Raw genomic sequence first — 19,472 nt, 5'->3', positions numbered from 1 at the left:
GTTGGCGGGCAGCTCAACTAGTGGTCATCTTTCTATATCCTGACTTCACGGGACACCACCATGAACTCATGCAACCCATATGATCCCGGTTATGATCCAAAATCACCATGCAGCTGGGCCTTGTCTGAAAAGTACTCCCCAGCCGGAAGCCCACTTACAGACCCGACGATAGTCCAGCACTCCAGCCTGCTGGTATTGGCTTCGTCTCAGAGTTTGAGGTATGTGGTAGTGTTGTGGCTGGATCCAACAACGAGGAAAGTTTTATACAAAGTCAGCAATGAACAAACCTGCAATGCATATCTGGTGCCAACAACCCTATTGAGCCAGAAGTTGCATCAAGACTCAGTGTAGTAGACCTCCCTCAACTCGTCGTTAGACTGGTTGTGACATTGCTCAGGGCATATATTGAAGTACTGGCTGTCAATATGGTGAAAGAGCCCCCTGCTAATGGAACCAGTTGCTGTAGAGTGCAGGGTTGACATAGGCATATACCTACTTGAGCTGGGATCGGTGCTTGGATTCCTCGAGCTGGTGTTGATGCTCGAAAAGTAGTCTATGCTAACCTCGAAAACTGGCCGTAGAAACCAGGCTCGTAGTGTCTCGCGATCTTCGGCGTCAGTCTTGGACTCAGAACAGCTATCGTAAGCGTTCTAGTCTGAGGTAAAAGGTGGTGTTGCCTGCACTGCAAAGCACAGCACCCTGGCCAGCTGCTCGGGCTTCTACTTCTACCGCATCCAGAGATTGCCATTAGCTCCCTTGCTCAGAAAGAATCACCATCTGACTCTTCAGGTTTTCTGCGCTTACTGCACCTTGACTAACACACGTCTGATAGAGTGACAGTCTGGCGTTTGTACAGTAATAAGAATAGGCTTGCCGAATCGGCTATGGTTGGAGGCGACGTCATGACGATCAACACAAGTAACACGACCCGAGACTTATGTTGACCTATGGATTTTCGCTTTGAGACGCTGTTATAATCCGTTGAGCTGTTATAAGACCTATTTCGATAGTGACTCATCAACCAGGAGAGTTTCTATGGGACAAGGTCGATGAGAATTGATGGACACAAAGACGAGCTTTAGCCCTCCATGTCTCAACCAGACGGCACCCAAGAAGCAGCAATGTTTGGAACAAATATATTTTTTGCATCAATGTTCAGTTGTCTCAAGATTCCAGGTGTCCAGTATCTGGGGTATAAGCAATGCAATGAGTCACCACTGGCAACGGAACACTCAGCCGAACATGGTGAATCGCAAGCACCGAGGAAACCTATGTACAGTGCGTTTGCCCAACAACGCCGCTTACGGACTCCGCCAGCAAACAATGACGACCATCTCCTACCTCTCAAACGCTGAAAACCGCCCCGTCATCATTCCGAGCCGTGAGAATTGCCGTTCGTCAAAGCCTGCTTCTGTATCCTCGGAATCTCAAACACCACAGCCCCATTCTTGGCCCCCTTCACCTTCTTCCACTTTCCTAACCTGTGCTCCTTGCCCACGGCAACGACGACACAGAGGCCATCCTTGCCGCGTTCTCCTCGCTCGAATATGGATATGTCGTTGATTACTCCCTTGATCATCCATGGCTCGTTCCCTGTCAGTGCACCGTTTGTCTTCTGATCGTCCGAGTCCTCGGACACGCCATTGAACTCCGGTGAGCTCCTGGGATTAGGTTCGCACAAGGATCCGACCGGGAGGATCGACCTCTTGTCATCGCTCAGTTTCCACATCTTGATGGTACCGTCCCATGACCCGCTCAAGATTACATCTGAATATGGCAGAGTGCGTAGAGCCGTGATCCATCTCGGTTGAGGCGGCGGCACAAGTTTGGGGTCTGGGTGAACCTCAGCAGAAGCCTCTTCGGGTTTCATGGCTATTTCTAGGCCATGAGCCTGAGGCATTATGAATAAAGGCTTCTTCTTTTGCAAACTCCAAAGCGCACTGTGAGGAAGTGATTAGTAAACAATGGACTGTAAGCCACTGATCCACGCCAGGCCAAACTCACATGCTTCCGTTATCAGAACCCGTTACAAAAAGCTCCTCGTCTAGCATACTCACGCGATCCATGCTTCCTTCGACAGCAATGGAACGGGGGTCGACGTTGGGCAGTCGCTTCTTGTCGACGCTGCCGCCGCCACGAAAGACCAGCTGTGTCTCCTCGACAACCTTCCATAGTCTGGCTGTACGGTCACGGGCTCCCACTGAAACGCATCTCTCTTGAGCCAAGGCGTCAATATCGACGATCTGGTCAGCATGTCCAAAGAGAGTCTCGATATATGCCATGTCGTCCAGGGACCAGACCTTGATTGTGCGGTCCTTGCTGGCGCTGTAGAGCTGATTTGAATTTCTCCTGAAGGCCAGGGCCAAGACGGCATCCCGGTGCAATGTCCAAGCCTTTATGGGTTTCAGGGTGGTCGCATCGTAGATGCATAAACGACGATCGGTCCCGCCGGTGACGACAAACTTGCCGTCTTGTGAAGCGGCTATACATTGGATCTCTCCGGCGATGTGACCTTGCCAGGCCTTGTCCTTCTTCGCTTTGTTGTATGGCTTGAGTATGGCAACCTTCTCGGGGCGCTTTTTTGGTGGTGGCTTCTTTCCCTTCTTTGATTTGTATTGGTCTTTTGGCAGGTCTTGAACCCTCCACTTGATCAAGGTGCGGTCCTTGGACACAGTGTAGCAAAAAGGGGCGCAGGTTGCGATTGCGGTGCTCGTCAAGGTATCGGCGCGGAACAGGGAGTGGGTGGCGTCATAGTGATCAAGCTCATCTGCGACTTTGCGGTAGACTTTTCCCTTGAGAGTGGCGACGTCTTCCCGGAGGCGATCTGCCAGGATGTCTCTGTCGACATCTTCGGCATTGAAGCCGACTGCATTGCTCTCTTGTTCCTCTCTGCGAAGCTTGTCAAGGTAGCGCTCTGCCAGACGCAATCGCTTCTCGGCTGCGGTCTCGCCCTCTTTCTCCGAGTCGGACCCGCTGGACTCGTCCAGTTCTTCCGCGCCAGCTATGACGCGGTCATCCTCGGATTCGTCGCTGCCGGAGATGCTCTCGTCGTCTCGGAGCGGTTTTTGCTTCTGGGGTGCTCCCCGAGGAGGTGGTTTGGCGGAGGGCTTTGAGTCTCGTGCAGGTCGTTTTCTAGGGCCATCGGTAGTGGTAGGTGGTCCCTTGCGCTTCTTCTGACCGGGGACTGTAAAGAAAGACGACATGGTGGACGGACTTTGAGTCGTGGGTTGTCTTTCTAATCTCCTTCGCAGGAGTCGGGACGTGCCTAATTGTGCCAATAATCTTTTTGCTTTGGAGTCGAGTCCAAATCCGAAATCCAAAAATTTGTCTCGCCAGTAGCACCGATAACGATAGCGGGACAATCTGCAGGGGTCCCTGTCCCGCTAGCTCTCCAAAGACTTTCGCTGCTCTGCGTGCGTAGATGCAAATAAGTCAGTCAACTAACCTACAGGGAGGGAGGGAGGGTCACATCTGGCTGTGGCTTCGGTGCTGCGACAAGTGGCTCAGTCGCTGTGGCCTCTCGTTTACCCGGATAGTTTACCACTTAACTTTGGGTCTAGTGTACCAGTTGGGGCCCTTTCGCTGGCTGGCCGGCGGGGAGGGGGGAGCAGATTGCTCCCTGGGGGAAATCAATCGGTACTCTAACTAACCTAACCTAGTCTAAGCTTTGTGCTTGTGCTTTGTGCTTGTGCCTGTGCTCCTGCTCTGCTCGCCAGGCTGAAAGCTGCTGCGCGTCTGGCAATAACGTACCGTATGTAGCTCGGAAGGCTGGAGCTTCAGTCGTCAACTTCATTTCAGCGCAACTCAACATTCTGACGACGACGATAGTTTTTGACGTTGCGACGCACCCTCGTACGCAACCATTAATTCTTTTCCACGGTCCCTGATACAAATTGTCACTTCGTTTCTGCGTCAGCCATCTCAAAAGACACCCCGAAGCTCTCCACATCCAGCTGCTTATAATACCACCTGAACCAAGCATCTTCAGTGACTTCTGATCTTCTCTCAAAATGTAAGTCCTCGGCCACGAAGCCTGCCACGAACAGTCTTTACATACTGACCCCACTGCTAGGGAGGTCTTACTGGGAATCACTGGCAAGGACTTTACCTTGATTGCCGCCTCCAAAGCCGCCATGCGTGGAGCCACCGTTCTCAAGACCTCAGACGACAAGACCAGACAGCTGAACAAGCACACCCTGGTCGCATATTCCGGTGAGGCTGGTGATACCGTACAGTTTGCAGAGTACATCCAAGCCAACGCTCAGCTCTACTCGATGCGCAACGAGACCGACCTCTCCCCGTCCGCCCTGGCCAACTACGTCCGTGGCGAGCTTGCCCAGAGTCTGAGATCGAGGAAGCCCTACAACGTCAACCTCCTGCTCGGCGGCGTCGACCCCATCACACAGAAGCCCAGCCTCTTCTGGCTCGACTACCTCGCTGCATTGGCACCCCTGCCCTACGCCGCCCACGGTTACGCACAATACTACTGCCTATCCATCCTCGACAAGCACCACCATCCAGATATCGACCTGGAACAGGGAATCAAGCTTCTGGAGCTGTGCACAGATGAGCTGAAGCGAAGAATGCCCATCGACTTCAAAGGCATGACGGTCAAGGCAGTAACAAAGGATGGAGTCAAGGACATTCCGTTCGACGACGACAAGGTTGTTAAGGCTGCTTAATCTGGAAGGAATCATATGATGTTGTGAGATGCATAGGGTTGTGCATTTGTATCATACCAACGAACAGCTACGAATACCACTAAAGTTCTAGTACTCACCACAGCATTTCTGTTCTTTCCATTTCGAATGTTCATTAACTGAAGTTGTTGTGCATCAGCGAGCAGCTTGACAGCACTCCCTTAAAACCCGGCGTTTCCCAACAGATTTGCCTTCACATCTGGTGAACGTCTACATAGTCCTGCATTGCTGATATCAGGAGTTCCCGCTGATCGCATATGAAACCACCTCTCTATTCAAACTCAAATCATTGGATATAGTTTTGAAAGTTATTCACTATGCATCTCGCCCCATTTCACGACCGGCTTAAGAGGCTTTTGCTAATTGGTGATGCTAGCATTTATAGGGACCGGGTTTCTGGTCAAACAGATATCGGATATTCTCTGTGATCCGTATTTGATTATGAACCATGATTTAAGCGCACATGTCTGTGACATTCATTACAATACGAAACAATTATGCTCGGCAGCAACAGGCAGCTCACTTGGATATGCAGATAAGCTGAAACACTCAGAAGAGATCGCAGTGATCGTTCTCCTGACTTGGGGTGGGAGTAGATCAGATACATGCTAGCTGACCTGGGCGACTGATTATGTATGCCCAGCCGTATATTCGAAAGTCCTGTAGATCATAGCCTTGGATGTAAATTTGCTGCCTGAAGGCCTTTCTAGCATGGTCTCAGGTTCAGTCATGCAAAACCTTACCAATACCACTAACGCATGTGATCCGATCCGTGACTGAGGTATCGTTGCGAAATGGAATGAAACAAAATAAAATAAAACGCAGGCGAGGCGATGACGATGGCGGGCAGATTGCTTGATGACGCTATCGGGGAACATTGGAAATGCAAACGTTCTAAGGCGGTGAGCCCTGGACCATGGACCATTTGGAAGTCTAATCGGCTTTTGGAATAGCATCCTATTGGAGAAAAGACCCTCCCCCCAAACTGCAGGGTCCCATCCGGGCGGCCATGTCTTTTTGCATGGGCCTAGACTACGTTGTGGCAGTGTGGGATGTTTGCTGTTATCGAACACCTTGACAGAGTTCAGTAGGGGGGGGCGGTAGCAATGTGACGGAACCCAGCTCTACTCATGTACAGATTCGACGAAGCCGAGCGGTTTGAGGAGGGTATAGATGTTTGGGTGCAGAATTTTTGCAGTGAGCTTGCCATGCATACTGTATGCAGCTGAGTTAGCAACGATGGCTCTTTCCAGGCTACAGGAGATCTGGACCTCTTCTAAGCAGAGATACATATCATGTACGCTCAAAGCTGATTGATGTACGCCAGACGCATAATCCATGCATACACACACGTCTCTCTGTCCCTGTCTCTGTCCCTGTCTCTCCCCTTCACACATTTGGAGCCAGCAGCCAGTAAATATTAGGTGTGGAATTGCATCATGTCTCTTATGATGTACTTGCCACGAAAGACCCTGAATCAAGAAGCACAAGAGATTTTTGCTAGTTGGGCATTCCACTCAATTCCGACCAGGTAGTAACCTTGTTTGTCAATCGCTAGATTCACCATGATCGGCTGGCCTTTATAGCGGTAGAAGGCTGGAGAAAAACTCCACAAGAGTGGCCAAAACGATGAACGTCGCCTTGTGAGCCAGTAAGAATCAGCCAACTACTGCAGGAAGTAGTCATTTTGTCTACGGATCCGTAAGTATTGCTGCATACCAGCACACGCACAAGGGGCGACACCACAATTTTCCTGGTAACCAATTGGTTTGAGCCACCACAGCAAAAGTATTGCAGCCACGCTAAGAATTTTGCGGTTTGGGGGGGGGAGGGGAGGGCGGAACACACCTGGGCACGCCGAAAGAGGCAGAGAGGCAGACGCAGACGCAGATGCAGAGGGCGACCACAGCAATAGCCAGTCGGGTAGTTAGTTACCTTAGTGGACAGAGACAGTAACGTTAGAGCACAGAGTTTGAAGTCTCTGTGTATGTGCGTGTGTGCGTGTGTGTGTCTGCTGGGGAAGCCTCCAGCATTTTTTTTTTCTTCTAGTCGCCAATACAAAAATCTTCCCGCCTCCATCCCACCTCCCCAACCTTTCATCTATCTTCCCACCTACACAACCCCTTCCTCCTTCCTCCCACAGGAAATAACACAAAACACAACGTTCTGCATTTGGTTGTCTTCTATTTTCCTTTTGAAAAAGATCGGTTTTCTTTTTTATTCAGAGGATCTTGAAGACTTTCATTAGACGTGATTTTTAGCAGTTCGTCGCAGCTGCCAGAGGTCACAGCCTTCATCACAATACACTACACATAATACCCAGATAGAGAGCATTTGGAGGCCTTTTCGTTTCCATCCACTCTCTTGATCGTTGCTGTCTTTTCAAGGCCGCGACAATACACCCAATCCTTCAGGAACATCATTTCGGTCCCTGAACACCCTCGTTTCTCGTTCTAGAACACGCGTTCTTTTCGAGGAATTCGGCTGGAACGAACGAAAATTTTCGACGTGTAAACGACGATTTCCATCCCCCCAACCCGTCGCAAACCCTCTTAAAACCCCTTCGACTACGCAACAAAACATCACCCATCATGGCTGAACAACTCAACATGGGCGGCCTCAGTCTCGCTGACCAGCAGCACCAACCCCGCTCTTACATCCCGCCTCATATGAGAACGCGTGGTGGCGGTCCTGGTCCTGCCGGTCCTCCTGCTGGTCCTCCTGCTGGTCCTCCCGCAGGTCCTGCTGCCGTTCCCGGTCCTGCTGTCAACGGCGGCCTGAACAACAGCGCCTGGGCTGGGTAAGTCATAAAAGACCCCCTGTATTTGATTTTTTTCTGTTTTGGATCCATCTCGTGGCGCACATCGAGTGGTTTCATTCTGCTATACGCTTGTTACCCCTGCTCCGACATAATTCAGAGACTAACCAACTTTTGTCCTGTGTAGAAACCAAAACTACAACGCCAATCCTGCTCCTGGTGGCTGGGCTGGCCCTACCCCCGGCGAGATCCCTCCTCCTCAGCAGATGCCCGCACAACAGGGCCCGCCTGCCGGTGGCGCTCCTCGTTGGAATAACAACCGTCCTGGATTCGACCGCAATGCTTACGGCAACCCAGGCACTGGTGGCGGCGCTGCAGGTGCTGGCGGTGGCGGCGGCGGCGGCGGCGGCAACCAGTCTCGCGGTTCTGGAGATGGCCGATGGCAAGACGGCAAGCACATCGCCGGTCCCGCCAACCCCCGCGTCGAACGCGAGCTGTTTGGTACTGCCGACGACCCTTCCAAGCAGCACACCGGTATCAACTTCGAGAAGTACGACGACATCCCCGTTGAGGCTTCCGGTCACGATGTCCCCGAGCCCACCCTAACCTTCTCCAACCCTCCTCTGGACGACCATCTCATTCGCAACATTGAGCTTTCCCGATACAAGATCCCCACCCCCGTCCAGAAGTACTCCATTCCCATCGTCATGGGCGGACGTGACTTGATGGCTTGTGCCCAAACTGGTTCTGGAAAGACTGGTGGTTTCCTTTTCCCCATTTTGGCCCAGTCCTTCATCAACGGCCCTTCGCCCACCCCTGCTGGTGGCGCCGGCTTTGGCCGTCAGCGCAAGGCCTACCCTACCTCTCTAGTTCTGGCTCCTACTCGTGAGTTGGTTTCCCAGATCTACGAGGAGTCGCGCAAGTTCGCCTACAGATCCTGGGTTCGCCCTTGTGTCGTCTACGGTGGTGCCGACATTGGTTCGCAACTCCGCCAGATTGAGCGTGGCTGCGATCTCTTGGTCGCCACTCCTGGTCGTCTCGTCGATCTCATAGAGCGAGGTCGCATCTCTCTTCAGAACATCAAGTACCTGGTTCTTGACGAGGCCGATCGTATGTTGGACATGGGTTTCGAGCCCCAGATTCGTCGTATTGTTGAGGGCGAGGACATGCCCGGTGTCCAGGGCCGTCAGACCCTCATGTTCTCGGCCACCTTCCCCCGAGATATCCAGATGCTTGCCCGCGATTTCTTGAAGGACTACATCTTCCTGTCTGTTGGTCGTGTTGGTTCTACCTCGGAGAACATTACCCAGAAGGTCGAGTACGTCGAGGATGTCGACAAGCGATCTGTTCTTCTGGACATTCTGCACACTCACGGTGCTGGTCTTACGCTGATCTTCGTTGAGACCAAGCGTATGGCTGACTCTCTGTCCGACTTCCTCATCAACCAGAACTTCCCCGCCACCTCCATTCACGGTGATCGTACTCAGCGTGAACGTGAGCGCGCCTTGGAGATGTTCCGTAACGCCCGCTGCCCTATCCTCGTCGCCACTGCCGTCGCTGCTCGTGGTCTCGATATCCCCAACGTCACCCACGTTGTCAACTACGACCTCCCCACCGACATTGACGACTATGTCCACCGTATCGGTCGTACAGGTCGTGCTGGAAACACTGGTCACTCCACTGCTTTCTTCAACCGTGGCAACCGTGGTGTCGTCCGAGAGCTCCTTGACCTTCTCAAGGAGGCTAACCAAGAGGTTCCTGCCTTCCTCGAGACCATCGCTCGTGAGAGCTCCTTCGGTGGTGGCGGCGGCGGTCGTGGTGGCCGATCTCGTGGCGGTGGCGGTGGCGGCCGTGGTACAGGTGCCAACCGTGATTTCCGTAAATACGCCGGCGCTGGTGGCGCTCCTGGCGGTTTCGGCGGTGGCTTCGGAGGTCCTCCTCAACAGGGTGGTGGCTTTGCTGGCGGCGCCGGTGGTGCTTACGGTGGTGCCCCTGCTGGTGGCTACGGTGGTGGTGGTGGTGGTGCCGGCGGCTATGGCGGTGGCGCTGGTGGCTACGGAGGCGGCGGTGGTGGTAGCTACGGCAACCCCAGCGGCCCTGGTGGCCAGTCTTCTTGGTGGTAAACATTCCATCACGGAGGCCAACTCCATTCTCTTGACTCGTCTTGGGGTCACTACCGCGACGGGAATGGATGTCCGACTCGCAGGTCGCGGTTCACACTTTTTCTTTTTTTCTCTTTTTGCGATACTTGTGTGTTTTATCATGAATGCTTGCTTCAGCTCAGTTATTGGCATTTTCGAGCACTATTCACGCGACATACTCCCTTCTACTGGTGGACAGGACTTGCCCTTGGTCCAACAATGGCAGGAACGAGTCCCTCGGCTTAGGACTCCGACATACGATAGACAGCATTCATCTTTTGTTTCGGCTGCATAACAACAGATACGCATGATACCCATAGAAGTCCTACAAGGACGACTTGCGAGCAGCCGCATGAGGCACATGGTTAGACTTTTCGACGGGGGACACTTGGAGGTACATGTCCCGGAGGAAAGGTCTCGCCTACGCTTTTACGACACAAATGAAGTCTATTTCTGTTTCGACGTAACTGCTTTCGGACCTGAAGGGTGGCGTCCAAAAGCAAAAAGGATATCGTTCTCACAACCACATAGAACGGGGTCTGTTCTGCTGCATGGCGGCTGGATGATCTGTTAATGGCATATGCACATAGACAAAAGTGGATTTCTCGGTTCTCCGGTTGGTCGGCTCACATGGAGAGAGCCCGCCACGGCAAGGGAACTTTTAGAGGGCTCATGAACATAGAAATGGTAATTGTTCCGAGGCATGATGAACACGATATCAGGCGTCCTGGCGAGCAGGCAGTGGCCGCAGAGGCTCATCAAAATTTCTACCGTTCGGTGGAATCATCAGGCCTAAGGCAGGCGTGCTGCTCACGCGAGAGGATCAGGCTCGATTTCTATCATTTGTCGGTAGACAAGTGGATGGCAATCACAGTGCAGATATCGGCTGAGATGTTTTTTCCAGCCCTTTGCACGGTTTTCGTGTTGTGGTGGACAAGCATATAATGCTATCCACGATGGACTGAGAACTCCCAAATAAAAAAAATTCTTGCTCTTCCGAACTTGCACAACAATCGATATGTGAACTGTGAATTATTTCCGGCTGTGAAGTTTGTTTAGTAGTGTCACCCATAACCCTTCTACCCAGTCGGCTGCGAATCGTATTTGTCGACTGACTGGCTGTATGCCTTTAACGTCAACACTGTCACCTCCTACAATGGGGTCCCTGAATGCATCCTCTTCATGGGAAGCTGCTTGCATTCTAGGTCCAGCATGCTACCTAGACAAGAGGGGTTTATAGTGCTTCACGTGATAGGGCGTCAAGATCATGGTGTATCCAGCGCGTTGGTGGGGTCGTTGCCTTCCTCCCTCACGTCATTCATGTATGCATTTGATCCATACCACAGTCATTCAACATTCCCTCATCGCAACACCGCCGCAAAATACCCAGCCCGCCCAATCTATCATTTCTCGCTCCTGAATAGGTCGAAATCCGCCGCACATAGCCTCCGTAACTTTGAAAGCAGGGAGAGCGAAAGCTCTTCCGTAAAACAAAATTTAAAAAGAACATAAAAAATGGTACGTACGACTTATAATCCCTTGCTCGCCAAAAGGAAGGTTTCCCTACCATCCCCAAGATTGTAAGTTGTGAGCTAACGGTGATGAAAAACCAAAACAGGCACCCAAGCGCAAGATCCCGCCCTCGGAACCAAAGGAGCGCCAGTCAAAGCTCGCCAAGGAGCACAATATCACGGCGCGGGAGGAGGCAGAGATCAAGGAGGCCTTTGCGCTATTCGCCGAGCCCATGGACGGCGAGAAGGAAGGGGTTATACCGATTGGGGATGTCAGGAGGGCTATGGTGTATGTCTTCACTTTTCCCCTGCTTCTTTTTCTTCTTGAGGGTGGTCTTCGTACCATCGCGCTCCCTCTCTCTCTCTCGCCACGGTGCCAGCAGTGACGGTCGGCTAACAAGCTGTCGGTGTCGCCGTGCAGAGCCCTGAACGTAACCCCCACGCGCCCCGAGCTCAAGGAGTTCCTCGAGATCCTCGACCCGGACGACGACGGCCACGCCGCCTACGAGCCCTTCGTCGCCATCTGCGCCCTGAAGCTGCACCAACGCGATGACGCCGCCGACGAGGCCTCCAGGGCTGCCGAGGTCGACGACGCCTTCAGGCTGTTTGCGGGGGCGGGGGCCGCCGACGGCCAGCACGTCGACACCCTCACCCTCGGCCACCTCAAGAGGGTCGCCATGACGCTCAAGCAGGACGTCGACGAGGACCTGTTGAGGGATATGATACTCGAGGCCAACAACGGCGCCGGCGTCACGAAGGGCGTGGGCAGGAGGGAGTTCGAGGAGGTTATGCGGAGGGCGGGGGTCTGGAGGTGAGAGGCGATGGAACAGGGTAGAAGGAGAAGGAGTAGGAGAAGAGAAAACATTGGTATCATACTCAGAGTGTCGCGATGACCCCAGATCATCCGTTCCGGCATGTTCCGTCGCGTGCGTCTTGGGACGTTTCCGGGGGCCTGCTGTTGAGAGAGCCTGGAAGGGGGACTTTCGGCGGTCGAAGGCAGAGCCCTTTCGTGGGGAAAGAAGGGGGAGCGGCTGCTCACGGGCTTCGACGAGAAACAGCCTGGCCGAGCGAGGATGAGGTCCGGGTTGCGAGAGGATGAAGACGTCACAAACTACTAGACTAGTTATGCTTATGTGGTTGGGCCAGGTCTATTATCATGGCCAAGGGCGTAAGCAGGGAAGTATGAATGACGAGACCACGATTAATGAAACAACCCCCAATCATACAGTAGCCAACCATGTACTAAAATATCGACCCATGTGTGATCAAGACAATACCAGCCATGTGGTATCGCGTCTTCAGGGGGCACAGCGAAAACAGCTATATAATGGTTATGAGGGTAGTCAGAAGGATACCCAATGCACGTGGGACACAAGAAGACGGTTTGAGAGCCTGCAGCCTTCGTGGCGATCTTCGTCTTCTTCATTCCTGCCTTGGTATGGAGCTCGTTCAGATCTCTAAGGCATAGGCTCCCGGGATTCAAGGTGCAACGGTCCACGAGGAACACAACTATAAAGGCTCTGGACAAGAAAGACTGCTGTCACAAGGACATCGGGGCAAGGCACAATGAACGGCAGATAACAAAGACTATATGGTGCTAACAGGCATATGGAATCTTGCTAGCATCTCTGCAGATTTCGCTGCATACCGACGGAACCCGGTCTGGACTGCCAGGGGTTGTGCTGTCTTGCAGGGAACCTCCTCGGGTATTGTGAATCTCCTATCATGGGATTGTGTTGCGCACATTCCGTCCTTGAAAGCTAGAGCTTTCCACGCGAATCTCAAGGCATAGCTGGATACACGACTTTCTAGGTCTAGATCTGGAAACTTCTGCCTCATTCTATGCAACCGTCCTTCGTATATTCGTGGCGCTGACTGCTTCCCTTCACATCGTTTAAATTCGAAATTGCCGGCAGACCAAGGCTTCACTCTGTCGTCTCGGTCGTCGTAGGCGCTGGAGCCGAGGCCTTCGCATTGGCAGCAGCAACCACCTCCTGAGCTCTTTTCTGGGAGTCGAGCACAGCCTGCAGCTCGGGAGGCGCCTTGAAGCCGGCGTGGTCTGAGTGCTTCTTGTAAAAGTAGTTGTCAGGACCCTTGGGCTTGAGCTCCTCGGGCAGAGACGTCAGCACGGCTTCCAGCAGCCCGTCGATCGACTTCTGTTTCGAGGCGTCGCGGTGCCAGATGGAGATGAGGTGCGAGTTGAAGCGTACGGAGAGTCCCACTCCGCAGATCTGATCGCCTGTTCATGTTTCCGTTAGCCTACGGTTCCGGTCTCCTGCCATGATCGTCTCAGGCGGGGGGATGGCGCAACTCACCCTGATCGAGCGCGCCCTCTAGGCTCTCACTAATAGCCATGAGTTGGACCCACTTCCAGAACTCCCTGCCCGAGCTCTTGGGCACGCGGAATGTCCAGGAGCCTCCCAGGATGTTGCGGCGGTCCTCCCAGATGGGCTTGTACCCTTCCTTGAAGAGGTAGATGGACTCGCGCATCTTGATCTGGTCGACGGGGATGTTGTTCTCGTACCGCCAGAAGTCGGCGACCGACTTGATCTCCGTGTCGAGCTGCTCAAGCGTGGCATGGTAGTCTTCGCCGTCCTCAGATTTCTTCTGGTCTTTGACTTGTCTGGACGAGAGAGAGGGGGGTAATAGTCAGTGGACAGTATTCGCGTTTAGTATTGTAGAGAGGAACTCACTTGTCAAAGTAGCATACCCAGACGTGCTGCGTGGGCAGGCGCATCGTCTGGAACATGTTGGCCTTTGCGCCGGCCCGTTGCTCGGCGGGGGAGCTGACGTTGGGCGAGCTCGGGTCGCTGCTCTGGGAGACGGAGGACAGCCCGCTCGTGAACATGCCCAATCTCGGTCTTCCTGGTGCTGCCATTGTTGCGTCTGGTTCTTGCTCTCGCTTCCTTCCTGGGAAACCGCGGTACTCGTAGACTAGCAGGTCCCTTTATATCTGCTTGGAAGGATTTCGGGCCTGGAAATTCCAGGTACGGTAAGGCTGCAGGTGTGATGTGATGCAGTTTGTTCGCTACGGGCCGTTTATTGTCTGGCCTTGCAGAAGGTAATGCGGTACCACACAACGATAGCGAGGGGCTATTTCCCGGGGTAGTGGGAGGGATGAGGGGTGTAGAATGCAAAGGAGTAAGGCCGGTCTTGGGGGAGGGATGAAGCGGTGAAAAAAGGGGGGGTGGGATAAGAAGAAGAAGAAGGATCAAACATAAAGGAACAAAGAAACAACTCTGATGCTGCTCCCAATCACTTTGATCGTAACCAAAAAAGATAGGAACTGACGTCGCAACGAGATATCATACGTTTCAGCACGACCCGATCCCCGGCGGGTTGAGAAGCTGAAACAACATTCATGTTCCTCCCAGGCCCGGCAGGCCACTCCGCGAATCTCGTCAGGGTCGAGGGTTTGGTGCTGGGATCCACGCCATAAGCTAAACCGGTCCCTAAATCAAAGATGGAATTGCCATCTATAGCGAATCATGGCACTCTGTCGGTTGCCTTCCGGCCCCTGATGCGGCCACGCTGTTAGCGATCGACATGCTAATTCATTTAACTTGGGAGCGTCTACCGTAGGTCCACTGGCACCGGCTGCAACTTCGACGGTGGGCAATCAACTTGAAGCTATGGAAGACGAATGCTTATTCTCAAGACCCTCAATGCCCAGATTTACTACGGGACGGCTCCGGTCGCTAGTGCAAACTCATGCGGATTCATCTTCGTTTGCGTTCAGACGATCTAAGCTTTGGCGACCCCACTGCGTCTTGAAGCCTAAGTTGACCGGACTATCAAATGTTCATAGGGGATGCAAGCCGCCATGTCACCTTTAGTAAGCTATAGCCCCGCGCACTGGTATCTATCATCACATCTGCAGCATAACCAACCGAACAATGCTTCGGCTGTATGTGTAACAGAAAGCAGGTGAAGGAGCACATTTTCACCTCACCAAACAGAGATGGGTGGCTATATGTACCGGCCTTTGCAACGAGCAGACTCGATCAGGATCCTTCTTTTGGAGCCTGCCTCGGATCGGGCGGCTGTTCTGCGTGGTTCCCTCTGCGATGTCAGTCTGATCAACCATCACCAAGACACCATCGATGGCTACACAGCATTGTCGTATGTCTGGGGAGACTCCGCGGCTACAGGCACAATCGTGCTTGGGGGCACCGAGGTTATAATCACGCTAAACTTGAGCTTGGCTCTTCAGGATCTGCGTGACACCGCCAGGGTACATCGCATCTGGGCAGACGCGCTATGCATAGATCAGAGAAATGTAGACGAGCGTAATAGCCAAGTTGCATTCATGGCAAGGATCTACTCCATGGCGACACATACAATTATATACCTAGGACCCCTCACACGAGAGATTGACGTGCTTTTCCATGCCATTCGGCCTGATGTCCTCGAGTATCTTAGCTCGTTGGCCCGCGGAAAGAGTCACGCTCAGTTGAGAAAAGAATGGAAGCGGCTTGGCTGGTTCAATGAGCAGCTGGTGCATACGGCCATGGTGGAATTAGTGCAGCGACCTTGGTTTGGACGCGTCTGGGTCTTGCAAGAAGTCGCCGTGTCGAAATCGCCTTCCATTCAATGCGGCGTGCGACGGGTGCCGTGGTCAGATCTCTGCCTCCTTATGCTTCTTTCGCCATTTCAAATGTCGTTCAAAAATACAGAGCTACTGCAGCTCAGAGCGATGAACAATACTCGAGACTCGTTCCATAACCTGCACTACGCGCGTCGGGCTACGTTGTGGGATATTTTGGGTCGCCGAGCTGGAGCTCGGGCAAGCGACCCTCGAGACATGATATTTGCGCATATGAGCATGCTTGCTGATAGAGAAGAATTACAGAGATACATTAGATTTGATTACTCAGTAGATGTGGCCGAAGTCTTCGCCGCAGCGGCTCGTTACTGCTCTGAAACCAGCGGTACCGCTTCTAGAATTCGGCGCCCCCTATCTGACCTATTCAGTTACATAACCAATTCCCCCCTCAGACCTCACCTTCCGTCCTGGGTCCCAGACTGGGGTGTAATTTCCCCTTGGGCCGGGATACCAAGCAGCGTGCTCCAAAGTCCAGACCGCGTAGCCAAAGGTGGTCTGAGCAATTTGCTGGTTACCGCAAGATCGAGACCATATCAAGTTGTCTGTGTGACTGGTATCTTGCCATCTTCATCTGAGTACCCATCAGAACTATTGACGGAAATTAATGTGGCACATGAAATTCTCGTGGAACCCGATCCGGATAACAGCCCCAAGGCATCAATGTCTGACCGGCAGATCGAATTCATAAAAGTTGTGCGTGAAATATGGATGAAGTTCACCAGACCTCTCATGGAACATGGTGCTGCCAACATTGCACACGAAATCGGCGATTACGCTCCAGAAAGAACAGATATTACTGATTTGTATCAGTGGACACACATACTCAGAAGTATGAGGCTTTATCTCCTCTTTAATAAAGATGCTTCCCAGTGGACTAGTGACGGCAGGTTCTTTTCCCCATATCAGGGTCAAAAAAGGCTCGGGCGGCTAGAAAACGGTGCTACTTTGGTGCTGCCACCGGGAGCCAAGGTTGGGGACTTTGCTGTCTGTCTGTACCCATTCGGTCCAGATTTTCAAGTCCCCCATCACGAGCTCGGAAGTGTCCGCTCTGTTACAGTTACGGGAGGGACTGATCGATGGCTGGACCAAATCTTCCTTGTTCGACAGCACACCGCGAAACTCAACAGGAACCAGAACAGCTTGATTCGTGAACAATTCTCGAGAGCAAAGCACAAGCCCGGCCACAGACGAGTGGACCCGCAAGATTCTGCGGACTCCGATTACCATGCGAAGGGATGGAGGTTGTTATGGCGGCTGAAAATAGAACACTATACGCTGGTAGGGCAGTGTGGCGGAATAGAGACCGTGAAAGCAGCCGCATGGTATCGGGACGTGCGGGCCATACCACCACGCATTCAACAGCAACACTGGTCGAGGTTAAGGTCGAAGAATTGCGATAAGCGCCTTCCGCAGAGCAAGGTTCGTACGGTATTTCTTGCTGCGATTCACTAGTATATCTCGGGTCATACGAGAAAATATAGGCATTGTCTGCGTGGAAAATGTCCTCGCCTTGTTATCACGACAGACGGCGACACTATGAAATTACAACATGCATGTATGGTTAGTGATAATGATATAAAATACAAAGTCGTGGGAAGATCATTTTATCGGAAGATGTGAGCTAAGTTCAAAATTGTCAAAACTTTGTTGAGGGTAAAATACATACAATAGTACGCCAAATCTCTACATACAAAACTGTTTCATAACTGTGGCTAGACTCTATACTCATTGTATAGTTCATACGGTTCCTTAGAAGTTGGCCACCTATTGATGTGGTCAGTAATCGGTTATGACAGTACCTCTAGCAGGACCACTCACCATCATAGACGGAAAACCTTGCGACCAGTGCAGATAGCCCGACAAGCTGGCGACCCGGTAGGAGCCAAGCAGTCTGGTCTGCTTCCGCCATTCGCCAACAGGGAGAAATCGAGACACGATCTTCCCAATTCGTTAGTTGGCATTGATGATGGCATGAGTTGCAAGTGCTATGGTAGATCATGGATAATGTGGATTGGTCCTCGTCGCAGCACGTCTCAACAACTCGAAGAATACGCGTCGAGCAATATGATACAGGCACTGGTGTGGCGACTCTGAATCTTAGCCGGCAAGAACTGGCGACATTGAGTGTATATAAGCAATAATGGTCGAGGCTGCGGCCGAAGAATTACGATAGGTGCATCTCTTAAGAGCAAGGTCCCCGCAGCATTCTTTCCGCGATACATTCATGAGTCAAAAGAACGGGCATTACAAATGCAAGCCTAATCATGGCTGACACCTGTGTTCAGAGTGAATAATGATAACCATATCTGTCTGAAATTGGTGTAGAGCTCGGCGAGCAGAGGCTCGTTCACACCACCAACCACGTATATAATTCAGCCAACTGACTCGTTACACCGAAGATTCAAAACATGGACCTGACCGTATCATTCTATTATCCGTAGAGAATTGTAGAGACTTTTCCACTTCAAAATATTCCTGTTGACCGGCGGTTTATTCATCTGAACGTTCACGAAGTTCGCTAAAAGTGTCTCCGTTTTGCAGGCCAGCCAAAAGAGAGCGTGTGATTTAGACTACCCACAAGAAAACACCAGATGATTTATCGGTAATCTCCCCGACCAACTGGACTTGGTCATGGTCGTGGGAATGCAGTCGTGAGCCGAGATGGTCACCAGTGTGTTGAAGGATATCCTGGCGAGTGAGCTCTTGTAGGCATAATACTGCATACGATTGAAAAGCTTCCATGCAAGCCGGTATGGGTCGACTAGACAAATTAAACTTGACGTGCGTATAGCTTGTAGTGATAGACTAAAAGAGACTTATAAGTTCCGAATCATGACCGCTGTATACATCTAAATCATCGACGATGAAAGCAATACAGAACGAATCTTTGGTTATTGCCAAAGGTTTCTCGAATAAACGGGATAACTTGATTACATTTGGCGGATGAATAAGTTATTAAGATTCATTGTGACTAGACTATAACGTATCCCAAACTAAGCCTTACATAACCTCGAGAGTGGAATATGGGTACTTTTCGAGGATTCCATGGATCAGAGACCGAAGTAAACCTTCCTGTGACTTATGAAGTGGTGGACACATTTGCCAGAAAAAGAAGCTTTCAACGATAAGTGTTTGTGGTTTTGACCATTTTCCACAGCATTTTCTTTGTCTCTTTCCTCTGAACAATGAACTTCATGAGCGTGAACTTTCCAGAAGCTGCTTTGCCGTTGATCCAATGTACAGCAATCAACGAGGACGCCTTCCTCTTTGCTGGTCAAAATATTTAATCATGAGTTCCGATTTTGGCCTTTGGCTGTGTCAACATTGGCCCACAAACTGTTACCAACTGGTTCAAACCAACTTACCTGATGAGCATTCTAAGGTCAGCATACAACTTGTAGCACCATCGCATGCCCGTGTGAGCATAAAATGGCTAAGCCTGCTACCATCAGCCCGTACGACACAATACAGCAGTGAAGATACTCGGTACTCTCGACCGTCAATCTTACATGAACTCGTTGACGCGAGCTTCCTCGCAGCAACGATCTACCCCACATAATATGCGAGATCGTTGTGTACATCCTAATTACATGTCCTGATGCTTCGCGATAGGGCACTATGGAGGAACGCTTTGAAGTAGACAATGAAGTCTCAAAGGTGCAACGAATTCAGGCTGTGTGGGATCCTGACGCTTGAAGAGCGTTGTGATCTGGAATGACCGCATTGCGAGGGGCTGTCGCTGTCCTAGAAAGCATC

General features: G+C 51.9%; 7 protein-coding genes across 7 annotated transcripts; 4 read left to right on the top strand and 3 right to left on the bottom strand.

The window, feature by feature from the left end:
• Positions 1–1,369: 1,369 nt before the first annotated feature.
• On the bottom strand, positions 1,370–3,203 carry BKA67DRAFT_512734 (WD40-repeat-containing domain protein; the record flags this gene model as incomplete). The annotated part of the gene is made up of 2 exons (XM_046097499.1): positions 1,370–1,940; positions 2,005–3,203. 2 exons carry the CDS (start codon positions 3,201–3,203, stop codon positions 1,370–1,372), a joined length of 1,770 nt encoding a protein of 589 aa, XP_045962596.1.
• A 323-nt stretch (positions 3,204–3,526) lies between these two features.
• BKA67DRAFT_557840 (nucleophile aminohydrolase) lies at positions 3,527–4,789 on the top strand. The gene is made up of 2 exons (XM_046102289.1): positions 3,527–4,012; positions 4,073–4,789. Coding segments are annotated over exons 1-2 (612 nt in total). The 5' UTR covers positions 3,527–4,010; the 3' UTR covers positions 4,683–4,789.
• A 1,489-nt stretch (positions 4,790–6,278) lies between these two features.
• BKA67DRAFT_212626 (uncharacterized protein) lies at positions 6,279–6,941 on the bottom strand. The gene is made up of 2 exons (XM_046095497.1): positions 6,549–6,941; positions 6,279–6,391 (listed from the first exon to the last, which is right to left on the bottom strand). The coding sequence occupies exons 1-2, from the start codon at positions 6,798–6,800 to the stop codon at positions 6,383–6,385; spliced, it is 261 nt and encodes an 86-aa protein (XP_045962594.1). The 5' UTR covers positions 6,801–6,941; the 3' UTR covers positions 6,279–6,382.
• A 564-nt stretch (positions 6,942–7,505) lies between these two features.
• On the top strand, positions 7,506–9,876 carry BKA67DRAFT_212624 (P-loop containing nucleoside triphosphate hydrolase protein). The gene has a single exon (XM_046095496.1). The coding sequence runs from the start codon at positions 7,725–7,727 to the stop codon at positions 9,579–9,581; it is 1,857 nt and encodes a 618-aa protein (XP_045962593.1). The 5' UTR covers positions 7,506–7,724; the 3' UTR covers positions 9,582–9,876.
• A 1,081-nt stretch (positions 9,877–10,957) lies between these two features.
• On the top strand, positions 10,958–12,065 carry BKA67DRAFT_212636 (calmodulin). Its single transcript, XM_046095498.1, has 3 exons — positions 10,958–11,117; positions 11,218–11,399; positions 11,532–12,065. Exons 1-3 carry the CDS (start codon positions 11,115–11,117, stop codon positions 11,923–11,925), a joined length of 579 nt encoding a protein of 192 aa, XP_045962592.1. The 5' UTR covers positions 10,958–11,114; the 3' UTR covers positions 11,926–12,065.
• Positions 12,066–13,035: 970 nt separating this feature from the next.
• On the bottom strand, positions 13,036–13,988 carry BKA67DRAFT_533512 (translation initiation factor eIF 4e-like domain-containing protein; the record flags this gene model as incomplete). Its single annotated transcript, XM_046099714.1, has 3 exons — positions 13,036–13,349; positions 13,426–13,733; positions 13,804–13,988. The coding sequence occupies 3 exons, from the start codon at positions 13,986–13,988 to the stop codon at positions 13,036–13,038; spliced, it is 807 nt and encodes a 268-aa protein (XP_045962591.1).
• Positions 13,989–15,071: 1,083 nt separating this feature from the next.
• Positions 15,072–17,810, top strand: BKA67DRAFT_644202 (heterokaryon incompatibility protein-domain-containing protein; the record flags this gene model as incomplete). Its single annotated transcript, XM_046105840.1, has 3 exons — positions 15,072–17,135; positions 17,169–17,332; positions 17,453–17,810. The coding sequence occupies 3 exons, from the start codon at positions 15,072–15,074 to the stop codon at positions 17,808–17,810; spliced, it is 2,586 nt and encodes an 861-aa protein (XP_045962590.1).
• Positions 17,811–19,472: the final 1,662 nt, after the last annotated feature.

This window comes from Truncatella angustata, assembly GCF_020726525.1.
Source record: "Truncatella angustata strain MPI-SDFR-AT-0073 chromosome Unknown BKA67scaffold_2, whole genome shotgun sequence".
NCBI lineage: Eukaryota > Fungi > Ascomycota > Sordariomycetes > Amphisphaeriales > Sporocadaceae > Truncatella > Truncatella angustata.
This window is presented reverse-complemented; position numbering and strand designations above follow the sequence as displayed.